General features: G+C 43.1%; 1 protein-coding gene across 1 annotated transcript in view; it reads right to left on the reverse strand.

The window, feature by feature from the left end:
* The window catches only part of PIWIL4 (piwi like RNA-mediated gene silencing 4), a 138,498-nt gene that overhangs the window by 18,137 nt on the left and 99,925 nt on the right, over positions 1 to 20,436 (reverse strand). The window contains exons 15-17 of the mRNA XM_018556805.1: positions 14,981 to 15,181; positions 14,796 to 14,899; positions 11,863 to 11,933 (exon numbers count right to left, since the gene is read on the reverse strand). Of these exons, the coding sequence (XP_018412307.1) occupies positions 11,863 to 11,933; positions 14,796 to 14,899; positions 14,981 to 15,181 (376 nt within the window). The remainder of the gene's footprint in view (positions 1 to 11,862; positions 11,934 to 14,795; positions 14,900 to 14,980; positions 15,182 to 20,436) is intronic.

The raw sequence follows: 20,436 nt of genomic DNA on the forward strand, positions 1-20,436 counted from the left end.
TGTGTACATAGTGTTACATTTTTTAAATACAATTGGTGGAGGTGCCCTCCGCACACCTTTCAGCAGTCCCGGCCAACAATCAAATAAATGGTGCTCGAAGTAACTTCACGGATGGCACCGTGCAAAACACAAGATTGAAGAAAATAGGTCACCAGCACTCCATAAGTTAAAATGAATGAGTCCTTTTAATGGACAATGATGTCACAGAAATCCAACATGAGCCGACGTTTCGGGGCCACACAGGGTCCCTTCTTCAAGGCAAGAGATGTGACGCATCTCTTGCCTTGAAGAAGGGACCCTGTGTGGCCCCGAAACGTCGGCTCATGTTGGATTTCTGTGACATCATTGTCCATTAAAAGGACTCATTCATTTTAACTTATGGAGTGCTGGTGACCTATTTTCTTCAATCTTACATTTTTTAAATAAACTGCTGGTCCATGCACTCAAATTACTTTTTTTCCCCCAACACAGTGCAGTGCACTGGTGGGAACAGACTCAACTGATAATAATGAATTTTCTGATTTCCATGTACAGTATTTTGCTTGCGCTGTAAAATACAACAAAATGCATTACAATTAATTTGGTTGAAACGAGCCCTTAGAGTTACTCTCCAGTGCCCCCAAATTATTTAAACTAGCCAACCAGATCTTCCTTCCACACACTTAATAGGGACATTTAAAATTACAGCAAAAATAATGGAGTTACTATAGCAATCAATATGTTTCACCTTTCAAATATGATCAGACCCCATACTGTATGTAGCAACTCTGGTTTTGTGCTCTTTTTCTCTTCTCCAGTTTTTATGAATAGGATACAATGAGGGGAATTCATCAAAACTGGAGCAGACAAAATCTGCAGCAGCTGTGCACGGCAACCAATCAGCTTCTCTGTTTCATGTTCAAATCTTAACTGAACAAACTGAAGATAGAAGCAGACTGGTTGTCATGAGCAACTGCTCCAGTTCTGATAAATCTCCCCCCCAATGTCTTTCTTAAAAGAGAAGAACTATGAGGTAAGCGTTTTTCACCATAGTTCTCTTAGGGGGTCACAGAAGGACATAAACTAGCATCGTCCCGTGACCCAAAGCTCAGTATATCGCGAGCTACAGCTGGAGGATCAGAGATGGGGAATCCCTGTGGGGATCAATGACTGACATTCACCGATCTCTGCAGGGAGATGATCGAGAAGTGAGCGAGCGATGGTATGCGTTCGCTCCCTTCCCGATCTATTGAGCCGACTAGTGCTGCAACAGTTAATCGATTTAGTCGATTAAAATCAACGATTGAAAACGTTGGCAACGTTTTCGATTGTCGATTCGTCGGCTATCGATTGATTTGCCTGTTCGGGGCTCCACACGCGGCGTAAGCCACACGTCACACGCTGCTCCCGCTGCGGCCGCCGTGCCCACTGCACAGGCCGCATAAGCGACGCCCACCGCACAGGACGCTGAAGCCGCGCCGCTGCTCTCCTCCTCGACGCGATCTCCCTCACTCGTCGCTGGCCCACCGACAATCGAGGAAAAGCAATCTTCTGAAAGCAAGTCAGTGGTGGAATAGGTGTACGGAGCTGCAGTGTGGAACAGGTGTGCAAAAACTTCCACTGCGCCAAACTTGCTCCCGTGATGGACTACAATCTCAATACAAACTAGTAGTCCATCACTGGAGCCTTCCCCCCCCCTCTTTTTTTATCCGATTAACCGATTAATCGAACTTAATAATCGGCCAACTAATCGATTATGAAAATAATCGTTAGCTGCAGCCCTAGAGCCGACGTGTGACTGTTTCATTGTCACACATCGGCCCGAACTATGAGGATGAGTGATTTTCACTCACCATAGATCTCCTTTAAGCCTCCCACTTATTCCTCTGTTATTGTGTTAAAAATGTTTGCTTGCTACCAACAGAAAAAAAGCAAAATAAGTGTAACCTGCATCTCTAGTTATATTGATATTTCTCAATGTGCAGAGACTGTTGTTTTTAACTCAGCTATGTAACCTCTTTAACCAATAAAAACAATCTGGCTTCATTCTTCATTGCTAGAATATAGTGGCTAGTGCTGGGTTGAAACTTTATTTCATTTTTACTGTCTCCAGGTTCGTGAGGTGATGAGACAAAGGGCATTAAGGGCAGAAAGCTGATTATGATGATTATTTAGATAACCTCTAATAGACAACTGTCATAAAATGAAGCACTATTGTCAAACCCGCTCACTTTCTATTAACCCACAAGGGTAGCTACTCTGATAATGTTGAAAAAGGTAATCATACAATAATACACTACAAGAGATGCTGAATAAATATAGACACAAGTCTCAACAGAGCGTGGTCTCTGTTATCTTACTGAATATAAGAGCCCTGGAGAATACATTATATTTTCCATTTCTTATCTTATGCTTCAGATAATAGCTGTCGCCCGTGTCTCATAAAGCCCAAATACCTTTCATTAGAAGACTCAGTAACAATACACTGCTGTCAATGTATTATTCATCTCTGCACTGATTATGCCATGTAGCTCGAAAATCCACTTACATACATGGATACTGAGGTCTTTACACCTTTATACAGAATGTATTCATTTTTCCAGGCTTATGAGATGGGAAAATTCTAATTAAAGGAACATTTCTTTTTTTTAATCCTTGATGTAAGGTAAAGCATAATGCTAAAATTAAAAAAAAATATTTGATGAATTTCCTTTTGTATTTTTATATATTTACTTGGCCATCTACAGCAATCAGCTATAATGTAGTGACCAGAGAGAGAGATGAAGCGAATAACATTGATTATCTCCTTAGAATGGAGCTTGGAAGTGGGGGGGATATATTCGGCAGCAAGTGAACATTTTCTCCCTAAAGTTGATGTGTTAGAAGCAGGAAAAATGAGCAAGCATAAGGATTTGAAGGACTTTGACAAGGGACGAATTGTAATGGCTAGATGACTGGGTCAGAGCAACTGCAAAACTGCACCTATTGTGGGATGTTCCCGCTCTGCAGGGGTCAGGACCTATAGAAAGTGGTTGAAGGAAGGAAAACCAGTGAACCGGCAACAGATTCATGGGCAGTCAAGGCTTACTGATGCATCTGTAGAGCAAAGGCTGGCCTGTGTCGTCTATTTTTCTTGTTGCATATGGGGCTGCATAGCCGCAGACTGGCCAGGGTGCCCATGCTGATCCGTGTCCACAGTGTCTGAGCATCAGAACAGGACCACGGAGCAATGGAAGAAGATGGCCTGGTCTGTTGAATCATGTTTTCTTTTACACCATGTGGATGGTTGGGTGGCCTGGGGAAGAGATGGCACCAGGATGCACTATGGGAAGAAGGCAAGCCGGCGGAGGCAGTGTGATGAAATGTTCTGCTGGGAAATATATTGCTCCTGCCATTCATGTGGATGTTACATTGACACGTACCACCTACCTAGACATTGTTGCTGACCAAGAACAGTCTTCCATGGAAACGGTATTCCCTGATGGCAGCGGCCTCTTTCAGCGGGATAATGCGCCCTGCCACACTGCAACAATGGTTCAAGAATGGTTTGAGGAACACAACAACAAGTTGAAGAGTGTTGACTTGGCCTCCAAATTCTCCAGATCCCAATCCAGTTGAGCATCTGTGTCCAATACATGGAGGTCCCAGCTCACAGCTTTCAGGACTTAGGCTCCATTCACACAGTGGCATCGGTTTCTGAGCGGAAAACCACGCAGCGCAAAAACATGCAAATATTACCTTACGTGCGGATTCTGTGTGTTTGCAGCTGTTACTGTAGCCGGAACACTCAGAATCCGCCCCCCCAAAATCGTGCTAGGACTTTTTTGAGGATGCATGTTTTCGTACCGCGCGAATACCGCTTTAGTGTGAATAACTTACATTGAAAAGCATTATTTTTTGTTTAGTGCTTTTCCCCGCGTACCGCTAGTGTGTGAATGGAGCCTTAAAGGAACTGCCACTGACTGCTTGGTGCCAGATACCACAGAATGCTTTCAGAGGTTTAGTGGAGTCCAAATCTCAACAGGTCAGGGCTGTTTTGGTGGCAAAAGGGGGACCTACTCAATATTAGGCGGGTGGTCATAATGTTAAAGTGACATTAAAGTCAAAAATCTTATTCCCTCCCCCCAATGTTAATTAAAGCACTTACCCTAAATGATGTTTCTTAATCTGATCTTCTTTCCTGTCCTTTTCATCTATCCCTCTAGCGCTGCGGTGGGTTTCCGATCCAGCGCTGACTCCTTTGTGCTTGCTAGCACTTTCTGTCCCACGGTGTCTGCATGCAGGTGCACGCGTCAATAGACTTACCTTGTGTCTCTCCTCGCGTCCCGGCCGAAAATGTGAACTGCGCATGCGCCCGCCCCAAGATGCTTTGTGGCCGCCCGAGAATTTTCACATTTTCGGACAAGAGCGTGCGGGGAAGACACAGGTAAGTATTAACCAGTATTAACCCTTTTCAAAGCGGGTTTTTAAAAAAAAACAAACACTTTTTGCATATATCTACTTCATGCTAGCTATATATACAAAAAAAAAACGGAGGGTTTAACCCCTTCATGACTGAGGCCTTTTTTTCATTTTTTTGCACCCATGTTATATTCCACATTTTAGGCCTGAAAATGACTTAAAACCCCCACACATTATATATTTTCTGAATGCCAAGACCCGATAGAATAAAATGGTGGTAGTTGCAAATTTTTATGTTGCGCAATATTAATTTAATTAAATGCCCCAAAACACAACAAAATACCAATTTGCTTAATGAAATATAAAAGATTAGGTTACAACAAGTAAAATGATACCCAACATGCCCAGGTTACTAATTGCGTGCGTCTGTGAAACGGCAAAAACTGCAGTACCCCAAAACGTCCATAGAAGACGCTTTAAAAGCCCCCACAGGTCATCAATTTAGAGATACCCCAAAATACTGGCACTAGAATTATTGCTCTCACTCCGGCGTGCACGGCGATATCCAACATGTGTAGCGCGTTCGTCGTTTTCATACGTAGGCGCACCCGACGCGTGTTTACGTGGCGAGGCACGTGCTCACGGGGGCGCGGGACATTTAAAATTTTTTTTATTATTATTATTAGACTTATTTTATTTTCATTTAAAAAACTTTTTTTTACTTTACTTTGACTGCTATCACATGGGGGGGCTGGCAAGCCCCACCATGTAATAGCAGATGGTGGTGACAGGTCCTCTTTAAGGTGATGCTGGGGGTCCAAAAGACCCTCAGTGTCACCTTTACACTGGAAATAAGCTATTGAAGTGCAGATCGCACTTCAATAGCTTATAGCTGGGCTGCAGGAGCCCAGAACTGACAGCCCAGGGACCGTAAGTGATGCAATCTGCATCGCTCCCGGTCCCATAGAACGGGGAGGGGATCGATGAACGGAAGTTCGTCGACCTCCTCTCCAGCTCCCCACGGACACCGGTCCCGTAGGAGGGGCACGGCGGTGGTGTCTCAGGGGGGCGGCCTCTTCTACGGGACACAGAAGCGATCTGGCGACAGGTAAGTAGCCTGAATCGCTTCAGTTGTAAAGCCGACAGTCGGCTTTACAAGTTTAAACAGAGTCCCGGCGGCAATAGCCGCCGGGAGTCTGTTTAAACACCCCCGATGCTGGCGACGTACACTGTACGTTGTCAGTCACGAAGGGGTTAATATCACAAAGGGGTTAATAACCCTTTAAGGCTGATGTAATGTAATATTAGTCTTCGCTATTACAATTCACAGTACTAAATTCTCAATGCTTGCAGTTACTGGTACAAATATATCTCAATATGGCCTCATGAATACTTAGAGTACTGGGTAGAGAGGAAGAAACAATATGCTGATCAATATATCTTTTAGTGTTCTCATTTTGTGCCACAGCAAATGACGTAATTAAAATGAAAGAAACAGCAGCCCCGAAGTTAGATTGTCATACAGAAAAACAAAGTGCTAGAACTAAACTGAGGTGCTAAGCAGGCATTGGAGTGATACGTGAGGGCATGTACAGACTACACTGAATATACTCTGAATTTACTAAACACGATTTGCTATAAACTATGCTCCAGGATTTGAATATAAGTCAGCTAAGCCAGGGAGTTCCCTACCACTGGGTTATGCAGCTACCTTCAGGTGACTGGACACTGGCAAATTAATCAAAGCTGTAAGATAGCCCTGTATAACTTAGTTTTGTTTCAAGCAGTACAGGAGAGTCCTGTGTTGTACTCCAAGCAACAGATTTTACAGGTAAGAAAAAAATACTGTATTCATGATCATAAACAAGGACACAGGGACTTAAATTCCATAATCACCGGGAATACCAGAAGCAGTCCAACAGAGCGGCAAGTAACCCAAAAAACAATGACTAATAGACCCAAGAAAACAACAACTAGCCCCAACAGGGAGCTATAACAGAAAAGCCTCACCAATTCAGAGTGCTGTATAAAGAAACTTGCGGCCTAACCTAGCATTCACAGAGGCCAGAACCCCCCTGGTAAAGCTAGGCAAAAGTGTTAACAGAGCACCAGGTGGCAGCCTTGCTGATTTGGAAAACAGAAGTCTGATCCTGGAAGGTCAAAGTAGGAACACTTTCAGTATAGTGAGCTCTAACCGGAAGGGAAAGAACATTACAGTTCATCTCATAGGCCTGAGTAAGTTTGCCGAATCCATTTACCAATAGTGGAATGGGAAGCTAGGTATATACAGGTGAAACTCGAATAATTAGAATATCGTGCAAAAGTAATTGCAGTAAGTGCTGCAAAAGGGGCCCAAACCAAGTACTGAGTACATATGCATGCTCGTACTTTCAGAGGTCCGATATTGTTCTATGTACAATCCTTGTTTTATTGATTGCATGTAATAATCTACTTTTTTGAGGTTGTGGATTTGGGGTTCTTGGGGTTTTCATGAGCTGTAAGCCATAATCATCACAATTATGACAAATCACGGCTTGAATTATCTTGCTTTGCATGTAATGAGTCTCTCTCATATATTAGTTTCACCTTTTAAGTTGCATTAGTGAAATAAATGAACTTTGCACGATATTCTAATTATTCGAGTTTCACCTGTAGGGACCCCCCAGGAATAATGTAGAGGGAGTCAGACTTGTGGATAGAAGCTGTAACAGAGGAACACCTGAACAGCTCGAACCATGTCCAAACAGTAGAGAGAAAATTTGTTAGTAAGCTTTGGCACAGAACATAAGATGTAATATACTTGCCGGCCGCGAGCTATCTGCGCTCCAGCGTGGAACGCAGCGGCTGTGTCACGCAGACCATTTCCCTATCAGAGGGGGAACTTCCCTGCGATCCACCGTGGAAAGCGGAGGTGACGTCACGGAGCGCACATGTCGTCAAATTGCACGGCCTGACGACTCACGTTATATCGGACCGAGGCACACAGTTTGTCTCCCGATTCTGGAGAGGACTTTGCTCATCACTGCACATTGATCATCGGTATTCTACGGCTTACCATCCACAAACGAATGGTCAGACAGAGAGGGCAAACCAGTGCCTAGAGCAGTATCTTAGGTGTTACACCACATACCTCCAGGATGATTGGTACGACCTGCTCCCACTCGCAGAATTTGCCTTCAATAACTCCCGCAGTTCCTCTACCCATCAGTCTCCTTTCTTTGCGAACTACGGCTATCATCCTACCCAGCTGCCAACCACTGTACTCCCTTCCAATGTGCCCTCGGCTGTCGACTACTTGTCAAGATTAACGGAGAACCGAGAGCTCCTCGAAAAGAACCTTCGGCTCGCGCAGGACCGACAGAAGCGGTACTATGACCTAAAAAGAAGGGCCCCTCCGGTTTACCGAGTCGGCGACAAGGTATGGCTTTCCACGAGGAATCTGCGGATGAAGCTTCCGTCGAAGAAATTGGGGAGACAGTTCATTGGTCCCTACGTCATCGAGAAGGTGATCAACACCAATGCCGTGAGACTGACGCTCCCCCCGGGACTGCTCATTCACCCCTCATTTCATGTCTCGTTGATCAAGCCGTACGTACCCGATCCCTTTCCACATAGGACTCCCACGCTGGCTCCTCCCGTGGACATCCTGGGTGAAACCGAATACGAAGTGGAACAAATACTGAACTCCAGGAGACGTGGGAGAACCTTACAGTACCTCATCAGATGGAAGGGCTACACTTCTCAGGAAGATTCCTGGGAAAACTCCCGAGAGGTGCATGCTCCTCTCTTGACCCGGGAATTCCATTCTCGTTACCCTCGAAAGCCAGGGCCCTCGAGGAACCCCCGGGGGTGTTCCCTTGCAGGGGGGGGTCCTGTAATATACTTGCCGGCCGCGAGCTATCTGCGCTCCAGCGTGGAACGCAGCGGCTGTGTCACGCAGACCATTTCCCTATCAGAGGGGGAACTTCCCTGCGATCCACCGTGGAACGCGGAGGTGACGTCACGGCCGGGTCGTCACTTCCGGGTTCGCGCACTATTTAAAAGTCCTGTGAACGCTATGGAAGCGTTCCACTATTGAGCTTGATGCCCTCCACAAGCCAGTACCCACACCAGGAGATTCACGGACCCCTCTCTGCTCTGGACGTTCCTCTGCCTCTGTCCTGTCCACAGGAAACCGCAAGTATCTTAGGTCATAAGGAGTCTGGACTGTGATACTGAACTTTAATCTCACTCAACCCCTTTTGGAACAGGGAGCCATTATACTAGGGTCGCTTATACTGGCTATATTGTATACTCCTACTCTCACCAGTGTCTGTTCATCCTTTCTTCTAATGGAAACTGATTCATTGCACCCGCTTTATGTTGCTGACCTAATTGGGTTATGAGCTAAATAACCCCTGTATGGTCCATACCTTACTCTTAAGTTTGTGGCAGATGATGCGAGAACCCCTCACTCTCCTTTGAGATTGAGAGAGACGCCTGGGGTTCAAGCCTGATTGCCATACCCAGCCCTAGTTTAAAAGTTGAGTCCGCAGCTGTGATCCTTTTCGCTATCGCAGACCCTGGAGCATTACATAAGAATGGTAACAAAAAGCCCTGGTTAAGGTGAAAGGCATAGACCACCTTAGGAATAAAGGAGGCCTTAGGTCTCAGTACTACCTTATACTTGTGGATAACCAATAAAGGATCTTTACAACTCAAGGCTGCCAACTCGATAACACGCTTGAGAGAAGTGATGGCTATAAGGAAGGCAACCTTGCGAGTGAGTATGATCAGAGAAACATCTCTAAGCGGTTCAAAGGGTGGATTCTGCAGCACCAACAGAACTAAGTTGAGCTCCCACAGAATCACAGGAGTGCATACAGGGGGGACAACGTGAGCAACCTCCTGCACAAGGGCCTTCACTTGAAAGTGAGAGGCAAGCAATCTATAGAAATTTGGCCCCTGATAGTGCTTAAGGCTAAATGGTTTTCATTTGCAGGCCAGACTGGAGGAAATATAGGATGTGTCCCATGGAGTACTTCCTGGGATGAAAATTCCTCGCTTGGCACCAAGTGAAAAAAGCCTTCCAGGTGCGATGGTAGAACATGTGGGAGGTCGACTTCCTAGATTTCAGAAGCATAGCAATAACAGCTTAAAAAAGGCCTTTGTCCTTGGCACAGTGACCACGAAACAGGGTGTAAAACTGGTCCTTATAACAGTAGGCTTGGATTTTCCTGAAGTCTGAGGAAAGTCGACAGGAGTTTGACTACGTCCTCAAACCATGGTCTCCTGGGCCAGTTGAGAGCAATGAGGATCACTAGAATGCCCTCTGTCTTGATCCTGAGAAGGGGACAAGCCAAGAGCTTCAGAGGAGGCAAGGGTTAGATCAGGTTGAACTGATCCCTTTGCTGTGGAGGCTTTGGTGACTCCATGTGATTATTATTATACAGGATTTATATAGCGCCAACAGTTTGCACAATGCTTTACAATATAAGAAAGACAGTACAGTTACAATACAAACCATCCTGTCTTGAATTATATTGTAATGTCTTCCTTATAATCTAAAGCAGTGGTCCCCAACCCCCGGTACCGGTCCGCGGATCAAATGGTACCGGGCCGCAGTCTCAGTGCGGTCCGGTCCAGCAATATGGGGCAGTGTAGTGTCCCGGTGTTCGAACACCGGGGCCCCGCACTGCCGACGGGCACAGTGAGGGGGCGGGTCCTGTGACTCCCCTCCCCTCCCGGCCGCGTCCATAGTAACAAGAGGCGGGAGGGGAGGTGAGTCACAGGAGGCGTGTGTGTGTCACATGTCCCGCCCCCCCCCCTGCAGTGCACACATCAAACCTCCCTGGCTGGGTAAGTCCGAGCGCCGGCGGGGGGGGGGTTGTAAGGGGGCGAATAGTAGTTTTTTTTATTAATTAGGTGTCTCGTTTAGGAACCTATAAGTGATGTATCTCTGTAATAACGGCGATAAAAAGGTTGGGGAGCACTGATCTAAAGCAATGCGCAAACTGTTGGCGCTATATAAATCCTGTATAATAATAATAATCATCCCATGGAGTCACCAAAGCCTTCATGGCAAAGGCTCAGGGATCCCTGGTCCTGGCGACAAATCTGTTCAGCTTGTTTTTGGGCTTGGATGTCAGGAGGTCCACATCCGGTGTCCGTCATTTAAGACAAAGGATCCAAAACACCCCCTGGGAAAGGGTCCATTCTTCGGGATCAGATATTGACGACTGAGGAAGTCTATCTGCAAATTTTCCATACCTGGGATGTGCACGGTGGACAGGGCTGGGATATGAAGTTCCGTCCAAGTCAGGATCAGGTTCAGTTCTCTTTGAGCTGCATGACATCAGTAGAGGATTTAGCAGCCAGAGGCTAGGACATCTTCTGTGGTAAGAAAGCTCTCTTGCCTCCTGTCACTTCCTTGATACAAGTATCCAAGGATTCTCAGAACAGGTGTTCCCCAGAAGGGGCATGCGTTCAAGTCACTTTTTGCAAAGGGAGCTCCACAGAACAGCATTTGAGCTAGAGAATCCATTTCACACAGACAGACAGGGAACCCATCCTGGACATTGGTCTGAGGGTATCTGCCAAGCCATCATCGAAGTGTTGCAAGGCTTCAGGAAAGAGCTTTAGGCGTTTGAGAACATCAAGATGGACCCAGGGGCCCTAGCCAAAGTCTTTGACTATATAGATAACATCTGACACACTGCCATGGTGGCAATAGCAGGTTTACAAGCAAACAAAAAAGGCCCTAAAGATGGCTTCTAACTTTTTGTTCTTGTGATCTGTGATAACAGGACTTAAACAAGAGATAGCTGGATCTACAACAGGGACAGCCTATTTCATAAGGAAACACTCGTCAATAGGTTTTTGCTAAAAAAACAATTTAGGGGGAGTAAAGTGTTTTACATTGGGATCCCAGTCACTGTACAACACTGGTTGTAAACATGTGCGTACAGGGAAGGTTGCTGTCACTGTTTGTATTCTGACAGCAGCGGGCATGCCACTGTCAGAATACTCAAAGGACACAGCAGTAGAAATATAACAGATTATTCCACCCATGGATGGAGGAATCTGTTATAGTTTCACTGCTGAATGAACAAAATGTAACAGTTTATGTTACATAAAGCAAAGCTTGACAATGTAGTTGCAAATTATGGCTGTCCCCCTGTGCATATACAACTACAAACTATACACTGAAACAAGGTTTTTGAAACATAATTGATAAGTGCCACACTTCAGGAAACACTGCTAAAGAGCTACTGGTGACTAAACTCCAGACTTTACACAGCCCTGGCTGAAAAAGCTGTGCAGAGAAGAGGCTGTTTCTTTTTTTTTTGTTTCCTTACTGCTATGAAAAAAATGTCAGTTGCTGCAAGCAGAAAACCTCATGCAGATTAATTGTAAACATGTTTTCACTTCTTATTTCAGGGCTGATTAATACAGAGAGCTCTCTGCCAGTCAAAGCTGCTTCGGGGCTGCTTGATAAATTACCTTGCATGCACACTTTCAGGCAATCAGCAAAATCTGTTGATGTTTTCTGAATGATACACCGAGAAAACCACCTGAAAGGAGGAAAAAAATATAAATATATATGAAAAAAAAAAAGAAGAAAAAAAAAAGCGTAATTGCAGTTCTAGAAATCTCATTCTCTCAGTGAGCATCAGAATGATTGGTGTCTCAAAACAGCCTGGAGTCTGTAAAACAGATACCTGTTAAAACAGAGATGTTGTTTCTCACTACATTGTACTTATACAAAGTTTAAAGTATAGAGAGGGAAGATAAAGTCAGAGGCTCTGCAGTGCAGTAAAAGCACTTATTAAAGAGGACCTCTCACACATAGATAGAGATGAGCTCTGCTCCAATCTAATACTTTTAGGTAACTCCATTGGCTTTTAACTATATCTACCTCAAAGACTTCCCTGACAGGATTTCACCATAGAAATGTGTCTCTTAAGGTGGCCATACACTGTACAACCATCGTGTGCGCACACCGGCCCGTTTGGCATTTGTCTCCCGAACACCGTTCAAACCAGCCGAAAATCGTACGATTTTCGTCTGGTTTTCAAGCGTGCTCCTTAGACAAAAGACGTGCGACCGTATAGTAGAAACGGTCGCACGTCTTCGTTCACACTGCACGATTCTCGTACGATCGCGGGATTTCCCGCGATTCTCGTACGAGAATCGAGCAGTGTATGGGCACCTTTACAAAGATGTCACTGCCTTGTGGCCGAGTTACCCATTATGTACATTATAAAAAAAACATTTGCTTTCTTTATGTCTGCACAAAAGGTGAGACATGTTACAACTGGAATCCCTGAGAAATAGAAGTAGTTAAGCTGGTCATACATTGAGCACATTTCAGACGGAATTTGCTTTTTTGCTTCAGATAGCCTCCCGCCTAACATTCTTTAATCAGAGAATCAAAGAAACCAGGGAGAAAATTCTTGGCTGAACATTAACTGCAGCCAATCAGACACCGTTCGGGTATTCTGACAGCGACACAGTCGTCGCTGTTGAAATACATTAGCCGCAGTGGGAGATCCATTCATCTACGCTGTTTAGTGTTTTGTCCAGTCAGCAGGACTCAAAAGTCAACAGCCAAAATTCAACCAGTGTATGGCCAGATTAAATCCTTTGCGACCAGTGACGTGCATAGTACATCAGCGGCGGCGGGCCCCGTTTATACAGAGTCCCGCCGGCTACTCTGTTTACATTTGTAGAGCCGGCGGCCGGCTTTAACATAGAAGTGATTCTGGCGACTCAGCTGTCGCCAGATCGCTTCTACGGGCAGGTAAACTGTGATCTGCACTTCAATAGCTTATTTCAAGTGGAAAGGTGATACTAGGGGTCTTTAAAGAGTACCTGTCTCCAGCAATATGCTATAACATGGGGGGCTTGTAGGCACCCTATGTGATTGCAATTAAATAAAAAAAATAGTTTAAAAAAATTATATTATATGAAATAAATGTAAAAATATTATTTTTTTTGCCTAAAGTGCCCTGCGAGTCTTCACGTAAACACGCGTCAGGTGCGCCTACACATGAAAATGATGATAGCGCTACACATATGCCACAAACAATTCTAGGGCCAATATTTATGTGTGTCTCTAAACTGATGACCTGTAGGGGTCTTTTAAAGCGTCGTCTATGGAATTTTTGGGGTACTAGATTTTGTTACCGTTTCACAGACACACAATTTTTAACCTGGCCATGTTAGGTATCTATTTACTCGTTGTAACCTCATCTTTTATTTTGTATTTTTAAAAAATGGGTATTTTATTGTGTTTTGTGGCATTTAAGTGCATTTTTCACTAAATTTTTGGGTTTGATAATAAGTTGCGCTATTATCGTGCAACATAAAAATTTGCAATTCCGCCATTTTATTCTACAGGGTCCTGGCTTTTAGAAAATATATGTTTGGGGGTTTGAAGTAGTTTTCAGGCCTAAAATGTGGATTCTAACATGGGTGCAAAAACTGGAAAAAAGGCCTTAGTCACTAAGACGTTAAGGAGCATATGTATGAGTTACCATTGCTATAAACAGGAGTAAGGATAGTTCCTAATCCTACTTCTGACAAAAATTTTCTCTATAGTATATATGTAGATAAGCTAAAGGTAAAGGTTACATTTTCACGACTCAAACTGAATATATCAGCATCAGGGCTGTCCCGCTTTACACAGCGGCTTTGTATTGTTTTTTTCTATTATGAAACTGGGTGGATCCCCAGCAAAAACAATGTTTGTGACCCCCTTAGTATTGTAACTTCGAAAGTATTCTTTCCACATGCACAATCCCCATGACATCTTAAGACAAAGTGCTTACAGATTTGGCAAAATCTAGTACTGCAACATAACTATAGAATACAAGGGCTCTTGATGGCAGCTACAGTCTTTTATTGGGTGAACTCCAGTCTACCAAGTCACATAAGCGATATCAAGATGACAGTCCTGTTCTTCTTTAACAGGTGGTGACCTGTGTTACAGCATGGCTTGGTGCAAATCAACGAGAAGTGAAATGACTAATACTACTGGGTCTAGGAAAAATTAGACTCTTTTTATTGCAGAACCGCAACTGTGGATGCCTGACCATCCAAAACCAATTGCTGTCCAGTAGGGGGTAGGGGGACAGCCCTGAGTATAGTCCAAGCCACTCTTGTAGAAGCTGTAACAGGATGTTTTTTACTTCACCCCCACAGGTGAGCAGCGTGGCCAAGAGCAGATGTAAAGTGAGTAAAAGCAGAGGTATTTTGGGCAATTAATTCAATCTTTTGCTTTGCCCTGTGCAGATCAACGTTCTTAGTGATGTCTTAAATCTTTCTGTAATTCTAATTGGACAAACAAACTTAAATAGAAACAACATGGTCCTTCAGGATTAAATGTGTTGCCCAAAGACCTATTTAAACAGCTAACATTACAGAGATCTTACTTTGTGAGCCTGGAGTTGGTGCTGGCCACAAACCCAACGACTGATTGAGATTTATTTAGTGCTTCTTTGTTGACATCTATCCCAACCACCATGAGAGACTTAAGCTGTGGAAACATATTCAGCCATTAATTCTAAGAATACATTACTCCGTCAGGTGCTGTCAAGGTGAATCAACAGTAACTCACAGGGATCTCCACGGCCCAGAGCTCCCCTCCCGTCTTGCAGATCATCTGCATGGCAATTTTGCTGGCGATGCTCAATAGCATTTGTGGTCTGTTTAGTGTACGGCTCTGCACACACTGGCTGGGAACAGGCATGTCCACACTCAGAAACTTCTTAATGGAATCGTAGCTATCTTTTGAATTAAATGGCAGAATGCAAAACACCTGCGCAGAGGAACAGAATCACAAAAATAACATTACTAACAGAAGTCTTCCACTAATTATACCATGGATGGACCTTCACAACAGCTCCCAGTTGTCCTCTTTGTGGACATTTGGCACAATTCTCAAGTGTGTATCTTTCATAGGGACAGTCTGTATTGTACATCGGACAAAAACATTATTTCCTAACTGCTGTTTTATGTAATCTTTAGATATCTAATGATACCAGTTTGATACCAGATATGCACATCATTGCTGTTTCCTGTATGTTAGGGTTATCAGTAAAAATCAAGTGTTGGATATTTGATACTTCCTGGAATTGCCATAGAACAAGCATGCAGCAAGTAACTCTTACCTTGTTTGTTCTGGATCAGGGACTTAGAAAGCATTGAACTCAATGGATCAGCATGCTTAACCAAGCAAGATAGCCAGATGTTTTGGGGTGACTTTTAATCTATACATTTCCAAATGTATGTTTTATATCTATTTTGTAATAGATACGTATGAATATGTATCCAATGTTTGTTTTACAATTAAACATGTTATGACAAAGAAAACGAAGGGTTATCTAAAGACACAGCACAGAAGTAACATCATGCATTGAGGCTTTGTTTGTTCCACTGAAAACTTTGACAGAGCTCTCCAATAGCGTGGGCGTCACTGCTCTGGCTTATTTTTATATGTGTTAAAAGTGTAGCTTGAGCTATCGAGCCCTGTAAACAGGCTTTTTCAACAGGCGGTAAAGGGAGAAAAGAAAGCATGTGAAAGGAAGATTAGATTGTTACCTACTCTCCTAAAAGTTAGCAAAAATAGGATTTTGTTCTTACCCTAAAATCCTTTTCTCCAGGGAGGGACAGGGCTCTGAAACATTCCGAGACGTAGGTTATGCTGCTGTCTCCAGGAGAAATATACACTAGGCAAAAAAAAAAGTCTGCCACTTTAAGGACATAGCCCCTTACACCAGCCAGTTGTAGCATGCAGTATGAAAGCAAATGAGGGGAAATAGCGGTGTTCTTCAATGAACTATGAGAAAATTATTTTATTGCAAGAACAAAATCCTATTTTCTCTATCATCCATTGAGGGACTCAGCTCTGAAGAATTCTGAGACGTAGAGACTTTAAAAAGAGGTCCAAAACAGAGGGACAGTCACCATAAAAACTAGCAGAACCAGATCAAAACAGCCACCTGAAGTACTTTTCTGCCAAAACTAGCATCAGACGAGGCAGAAACATCAACTTGATAAAACTTAGCAAAAAAGAGTGAACAGAAGACCATGTTGCAGCCTTACAATTTGAGTAACAGAAGCTTGATTCTAAAATCCCCAAGAAGTACTAACTGCTCTAGTAGAATGAGCAGAAACAGGAAAAGCTGGAACCTTATCCAGCAAATCATAAGCTTGAATGACAACCTGAAGAATAGGTTGGCATAGTCAGAATAACAGAATTTGAAATTACTGACTTAAAAATTGGGTTACAATAGCCAAAGTGTTAAAGCCAGCGGCGGAGAAGCAGGGTGGAAGATTGGACCCTGTGATTACAGATCTTCCCGATGTGGAAGAAGACAGAGATCGTTTGCCAACAGATGAACCAAATCGGCATATCACACACTATGAGGACAATCTGGAGCAACAAGAATGACTGGAATTCCTTTGTGTTCTGTTCTGCGAAGCAGACAGGGTAATAGATGAGTCACTGGAGGAAATACATACATTGGTGTATACTGATCCCACAAAGCTACTAAAGCATCCACTGTATCCACCAGTGGATCCCTCAATCTGCACACAAAATTGTCCCCCTTCTTGTTGTGACGAGAAACCAGAAGATTCACATCTGGCATTTCCAAGGGGTGACAAGTTGTTGAAACACCTCTGAATGGAGATACCATTTGCCCAACACCTTATAATGTACAGGCCACTTTTAACTGGAAGAAGCAGAAACATCAGTGACACCAATGTAAATCACAAATGTGACTGGTTTCTGAATAAAACCAGTAGTAAGATACAGTAGGAAAGAAAAAAAATCACTTTCACACAGTGCCCTGCTAATTACAGTCTGTTCTGACACCTCTGCCTCAGACAGATTCAGACACAATAATACTCAGGACTCCGACCAGTGTGAGGAGAAACTATGAGGTACCATAACCAGCTGCTAAAAAAGCAGAATAGTTGGAGAATGGCTGTGTAATAATAAAACAAAACAGGATATCTCTGTTCTTCATAGTTACATAAGTTAGTCAGGTAGGAAAAAAGACACAAGTCCATCGAGTACAGCGTATCTTCCCAATAAGCGCCATGAAATCGAGGTCAAATAAGAAACAAAGGAAGCAGAGCCAAAACTGCTCCGTTCACCTATACCTCTGATAAAAATGCACTACACCGCTCTGAGGAAACCAGAAAAATGGAATGCACATGCGCAGTAGATCAAAACAAGTGCATCCTGAATTCTAAGTCCCAGCCTGTTAAAAATATGGTGGGAAAGTTAAATAAAATCATTCAAACTCCACATTAAAAGGCATTTAGCCAAATAGGAGTCTAAAAACACACAGCCAAAGTAAAATAGAAAGGAGGGAAAACACCCAACCTTATAAACATGAGGTAAATACATTTTTACTCAAGACTCCATGGCCATTCCCTGCAAAACAACAGGAATCCCTGGAATCTTGTGTTCCTGTTTTCATCATTTAACGGTCAGTTAAATGATGAAAACAGGAACACAAGACCACCGCAGGACAAAGCACAAGTACTGAGACCAGAAATGACAACAAAAGAAACTTCCAGAATTTAATTTATCTGGCATGAATCTCTCAATTTTGTCAGCAAGCTCCTAGGACTTGATAATATCACCTAGGAGTTCTCGGTAGTAGAATCTTCAATGAAGAAACAAAAGACATCCATTCTCCTCAGGACACTAAGCGATACTGGCAGGTGAGAGGTACCTGGTATCCATTTCTTCTGGAGGCGGCAGCATAACCCTACGATTCAAAATTCTTCAGAGCTGTGTCTGTCAATGCACGATAGAGAAATATGTATATTCAATATCTCCTATTTGCCTGACTAAACAAAATATGTATATGACGAAAAGTCTATACAAAACCACTATAGTGTCCCTTTAGGCGTCTTTATTCATTTTTTTATTTTATTGTAGCTGAAGTTGGCTGGGCAGGTGCCAATGATAACCTAAAGTGGTCTCTTACATGTTTCCTCCTAAAGTAGATGTAAACACTACTGAATGACATTTAGTTTGCTAAAGCATCATGTATCATAAACAATGGGGGAAACAATACTCTTACCACCTTTTAATTGTTTGTTGTATCAGTGCTGCTGACTTCCTGTCTACATGCACTCCAGTGATGGGTACATGGCATTTCCCACTGCAGGGTTCTTGATGGTGACAACAGCAGAAGATGTCTGCATAATGTGTGTTGAAACGACCACTTGTAGTCCTCACTAGAAGCCTGTATGACAGCGAGACAACACAGGAGCCCATTTTGGAGATTGGGATAGAGTATTGTCACACTGTAACAGTACCCGAACAAGGACTTTCATGACAGGATTACCAGATATTATTTTATAGAAAGCTGCAGATATGTAGCCCAACTTAAGCTAAAAGTTACTTTTTGGGTAGAGTAGGCATAGGTTGTGACCTCTGTCAGGTTTTCATTGCTATCTATATCCTGGTAAGGGAGATTTTACCTTAACCAGATTCTCAATTGGATTGAGGTTTGGGACTTTTAGTAGGCCATTCCAAGGCATTTAAATGTTTCCCTTTAAACCATTACAGAGTAAGTTTAGCAGTATGTTTAGGGTCATTGACCCACTGGAAGGTGAACCTCTTGGGATACACCATACAACAAACTGAAAGGCTGTTACTGCTTATAAAGTGTTCGCTCTAGAGTTAGGCTTTAATTTTATTGTCCCTAATCGCTTGTCCAGCCAAAACTTTGTCTTAGTTTTAGTTAGAGCGAGGAAGGATAGGAACCTCTGTCAGGTTTTTAATGTTATTGAGGCTTCTGTAAGATTAACCCTCACTTGTTATCCTGCAGACAATGTTGTAACAGACAGCAAATGAGGGAAGTCTCCAACAGCAACAGACAAAAAATACGATTATCTTTAGTAGAGTAAGGGATGACTGGAGACTCTGTCAGAGTTTTAATTTTGTCTGTGTCTCTGTTGTAAATTTTCCCTCACTTCCTGTCTAGTGCAACCATTGTCAGCAGAACAGGAAGTGAAGGTAAATCTCTCTAAAGGAACCCTAGATAGCAGTAAAAACCCAGCAAGAATTCTAGTCTTACCCCACTTTATTCAGAACTAGATAAAAGTTTCTGACTTAACATAAACTTCAAAAAAGGATTCTAGGCCAGTGTTAATTTTGTCGACTATAAATTTCCATCATAGTTCTAGTCAGCCGCATGGTTTCAGTGATGAAAGCTAAATAAAAACTAAGTTAATAGCAGTAAAAGTATGACAAAAATACATTGGGGGGAATTTATCAAAACAGGAGCAGACAGAATCTGAACTCCATCTTCACTAAACTGTGTGGATGGCGGAATCTCCCACTGGGCCTAGCTTCAGTATCTTGCTAGTCGGCCCTGCTGGCTCTCAAATTACCTGAACAATCTGATTGGCTGCAGGCCTTTTTGTTCAGGTATTTTGAGAGCCAGTGGGGCCGACTAGCAAGATACTGAAGCTAGGCCCAGTGGGAGATTCCTCCATCCACACAGTTTAGCGTAGATGGGGGAATCTGTTGCACTTTTTCCATCTGACCACAGAAAATCTGCAGATAAATCTATATGTGTATGGCCAGCTTACAACTAATATGGCATTTTAGTTTTAGTCGTATTTTAGTCATCTGAATTTTTTTCGTTTCAGTCTAGTTTTGTCAACTAAATCTCCAGTTGAGATAAATGAAATGTATTTCATACTTTTAGTCCTATTAACTTAGTTTTCGTCACTGAAAACGTGCGGCCGACTATGACGACAATTTGTAGTCCACGAAATGAACACTGCTCTGGGAAAATAAAAAAAAACTTACCCTTGCACTGCAGGAGTAGTTAAATGCTCATTTTGAAGTGTACAAAGGTGTATAACAAAGTGATTTTATAACGTATGTGTATTTTCGGAAGAGAGGTTATGAAAAACTGGATCCAAGTTCAGTCATTTGTCAAAAAAACTTGATCAAAGTGGAAAATAAGCTTTTTCCTTCAGCTGAATTTTAATTAAAATGTGTCTCTGCAATCACAACTATTCGAAAACCGTCAT

The sequence above is a fragment of the Nanorana parkeri genome, unplaced genomic scaffold, assembly GCF_000935625.1.
Source record: "Nanorana parkeri isolate BGI_ZX_2015 unplaced genomic scaffold, ASM93562v1 scaffold254, whole genome shotgun sequence".
In the NCBI taxonomy this organism is placed as follows: Eukaryota; Metazoa; Chordata; class Amphibia; order Anura; family Dicroglossidae; genus Nanorana; species Nanorana parkeri.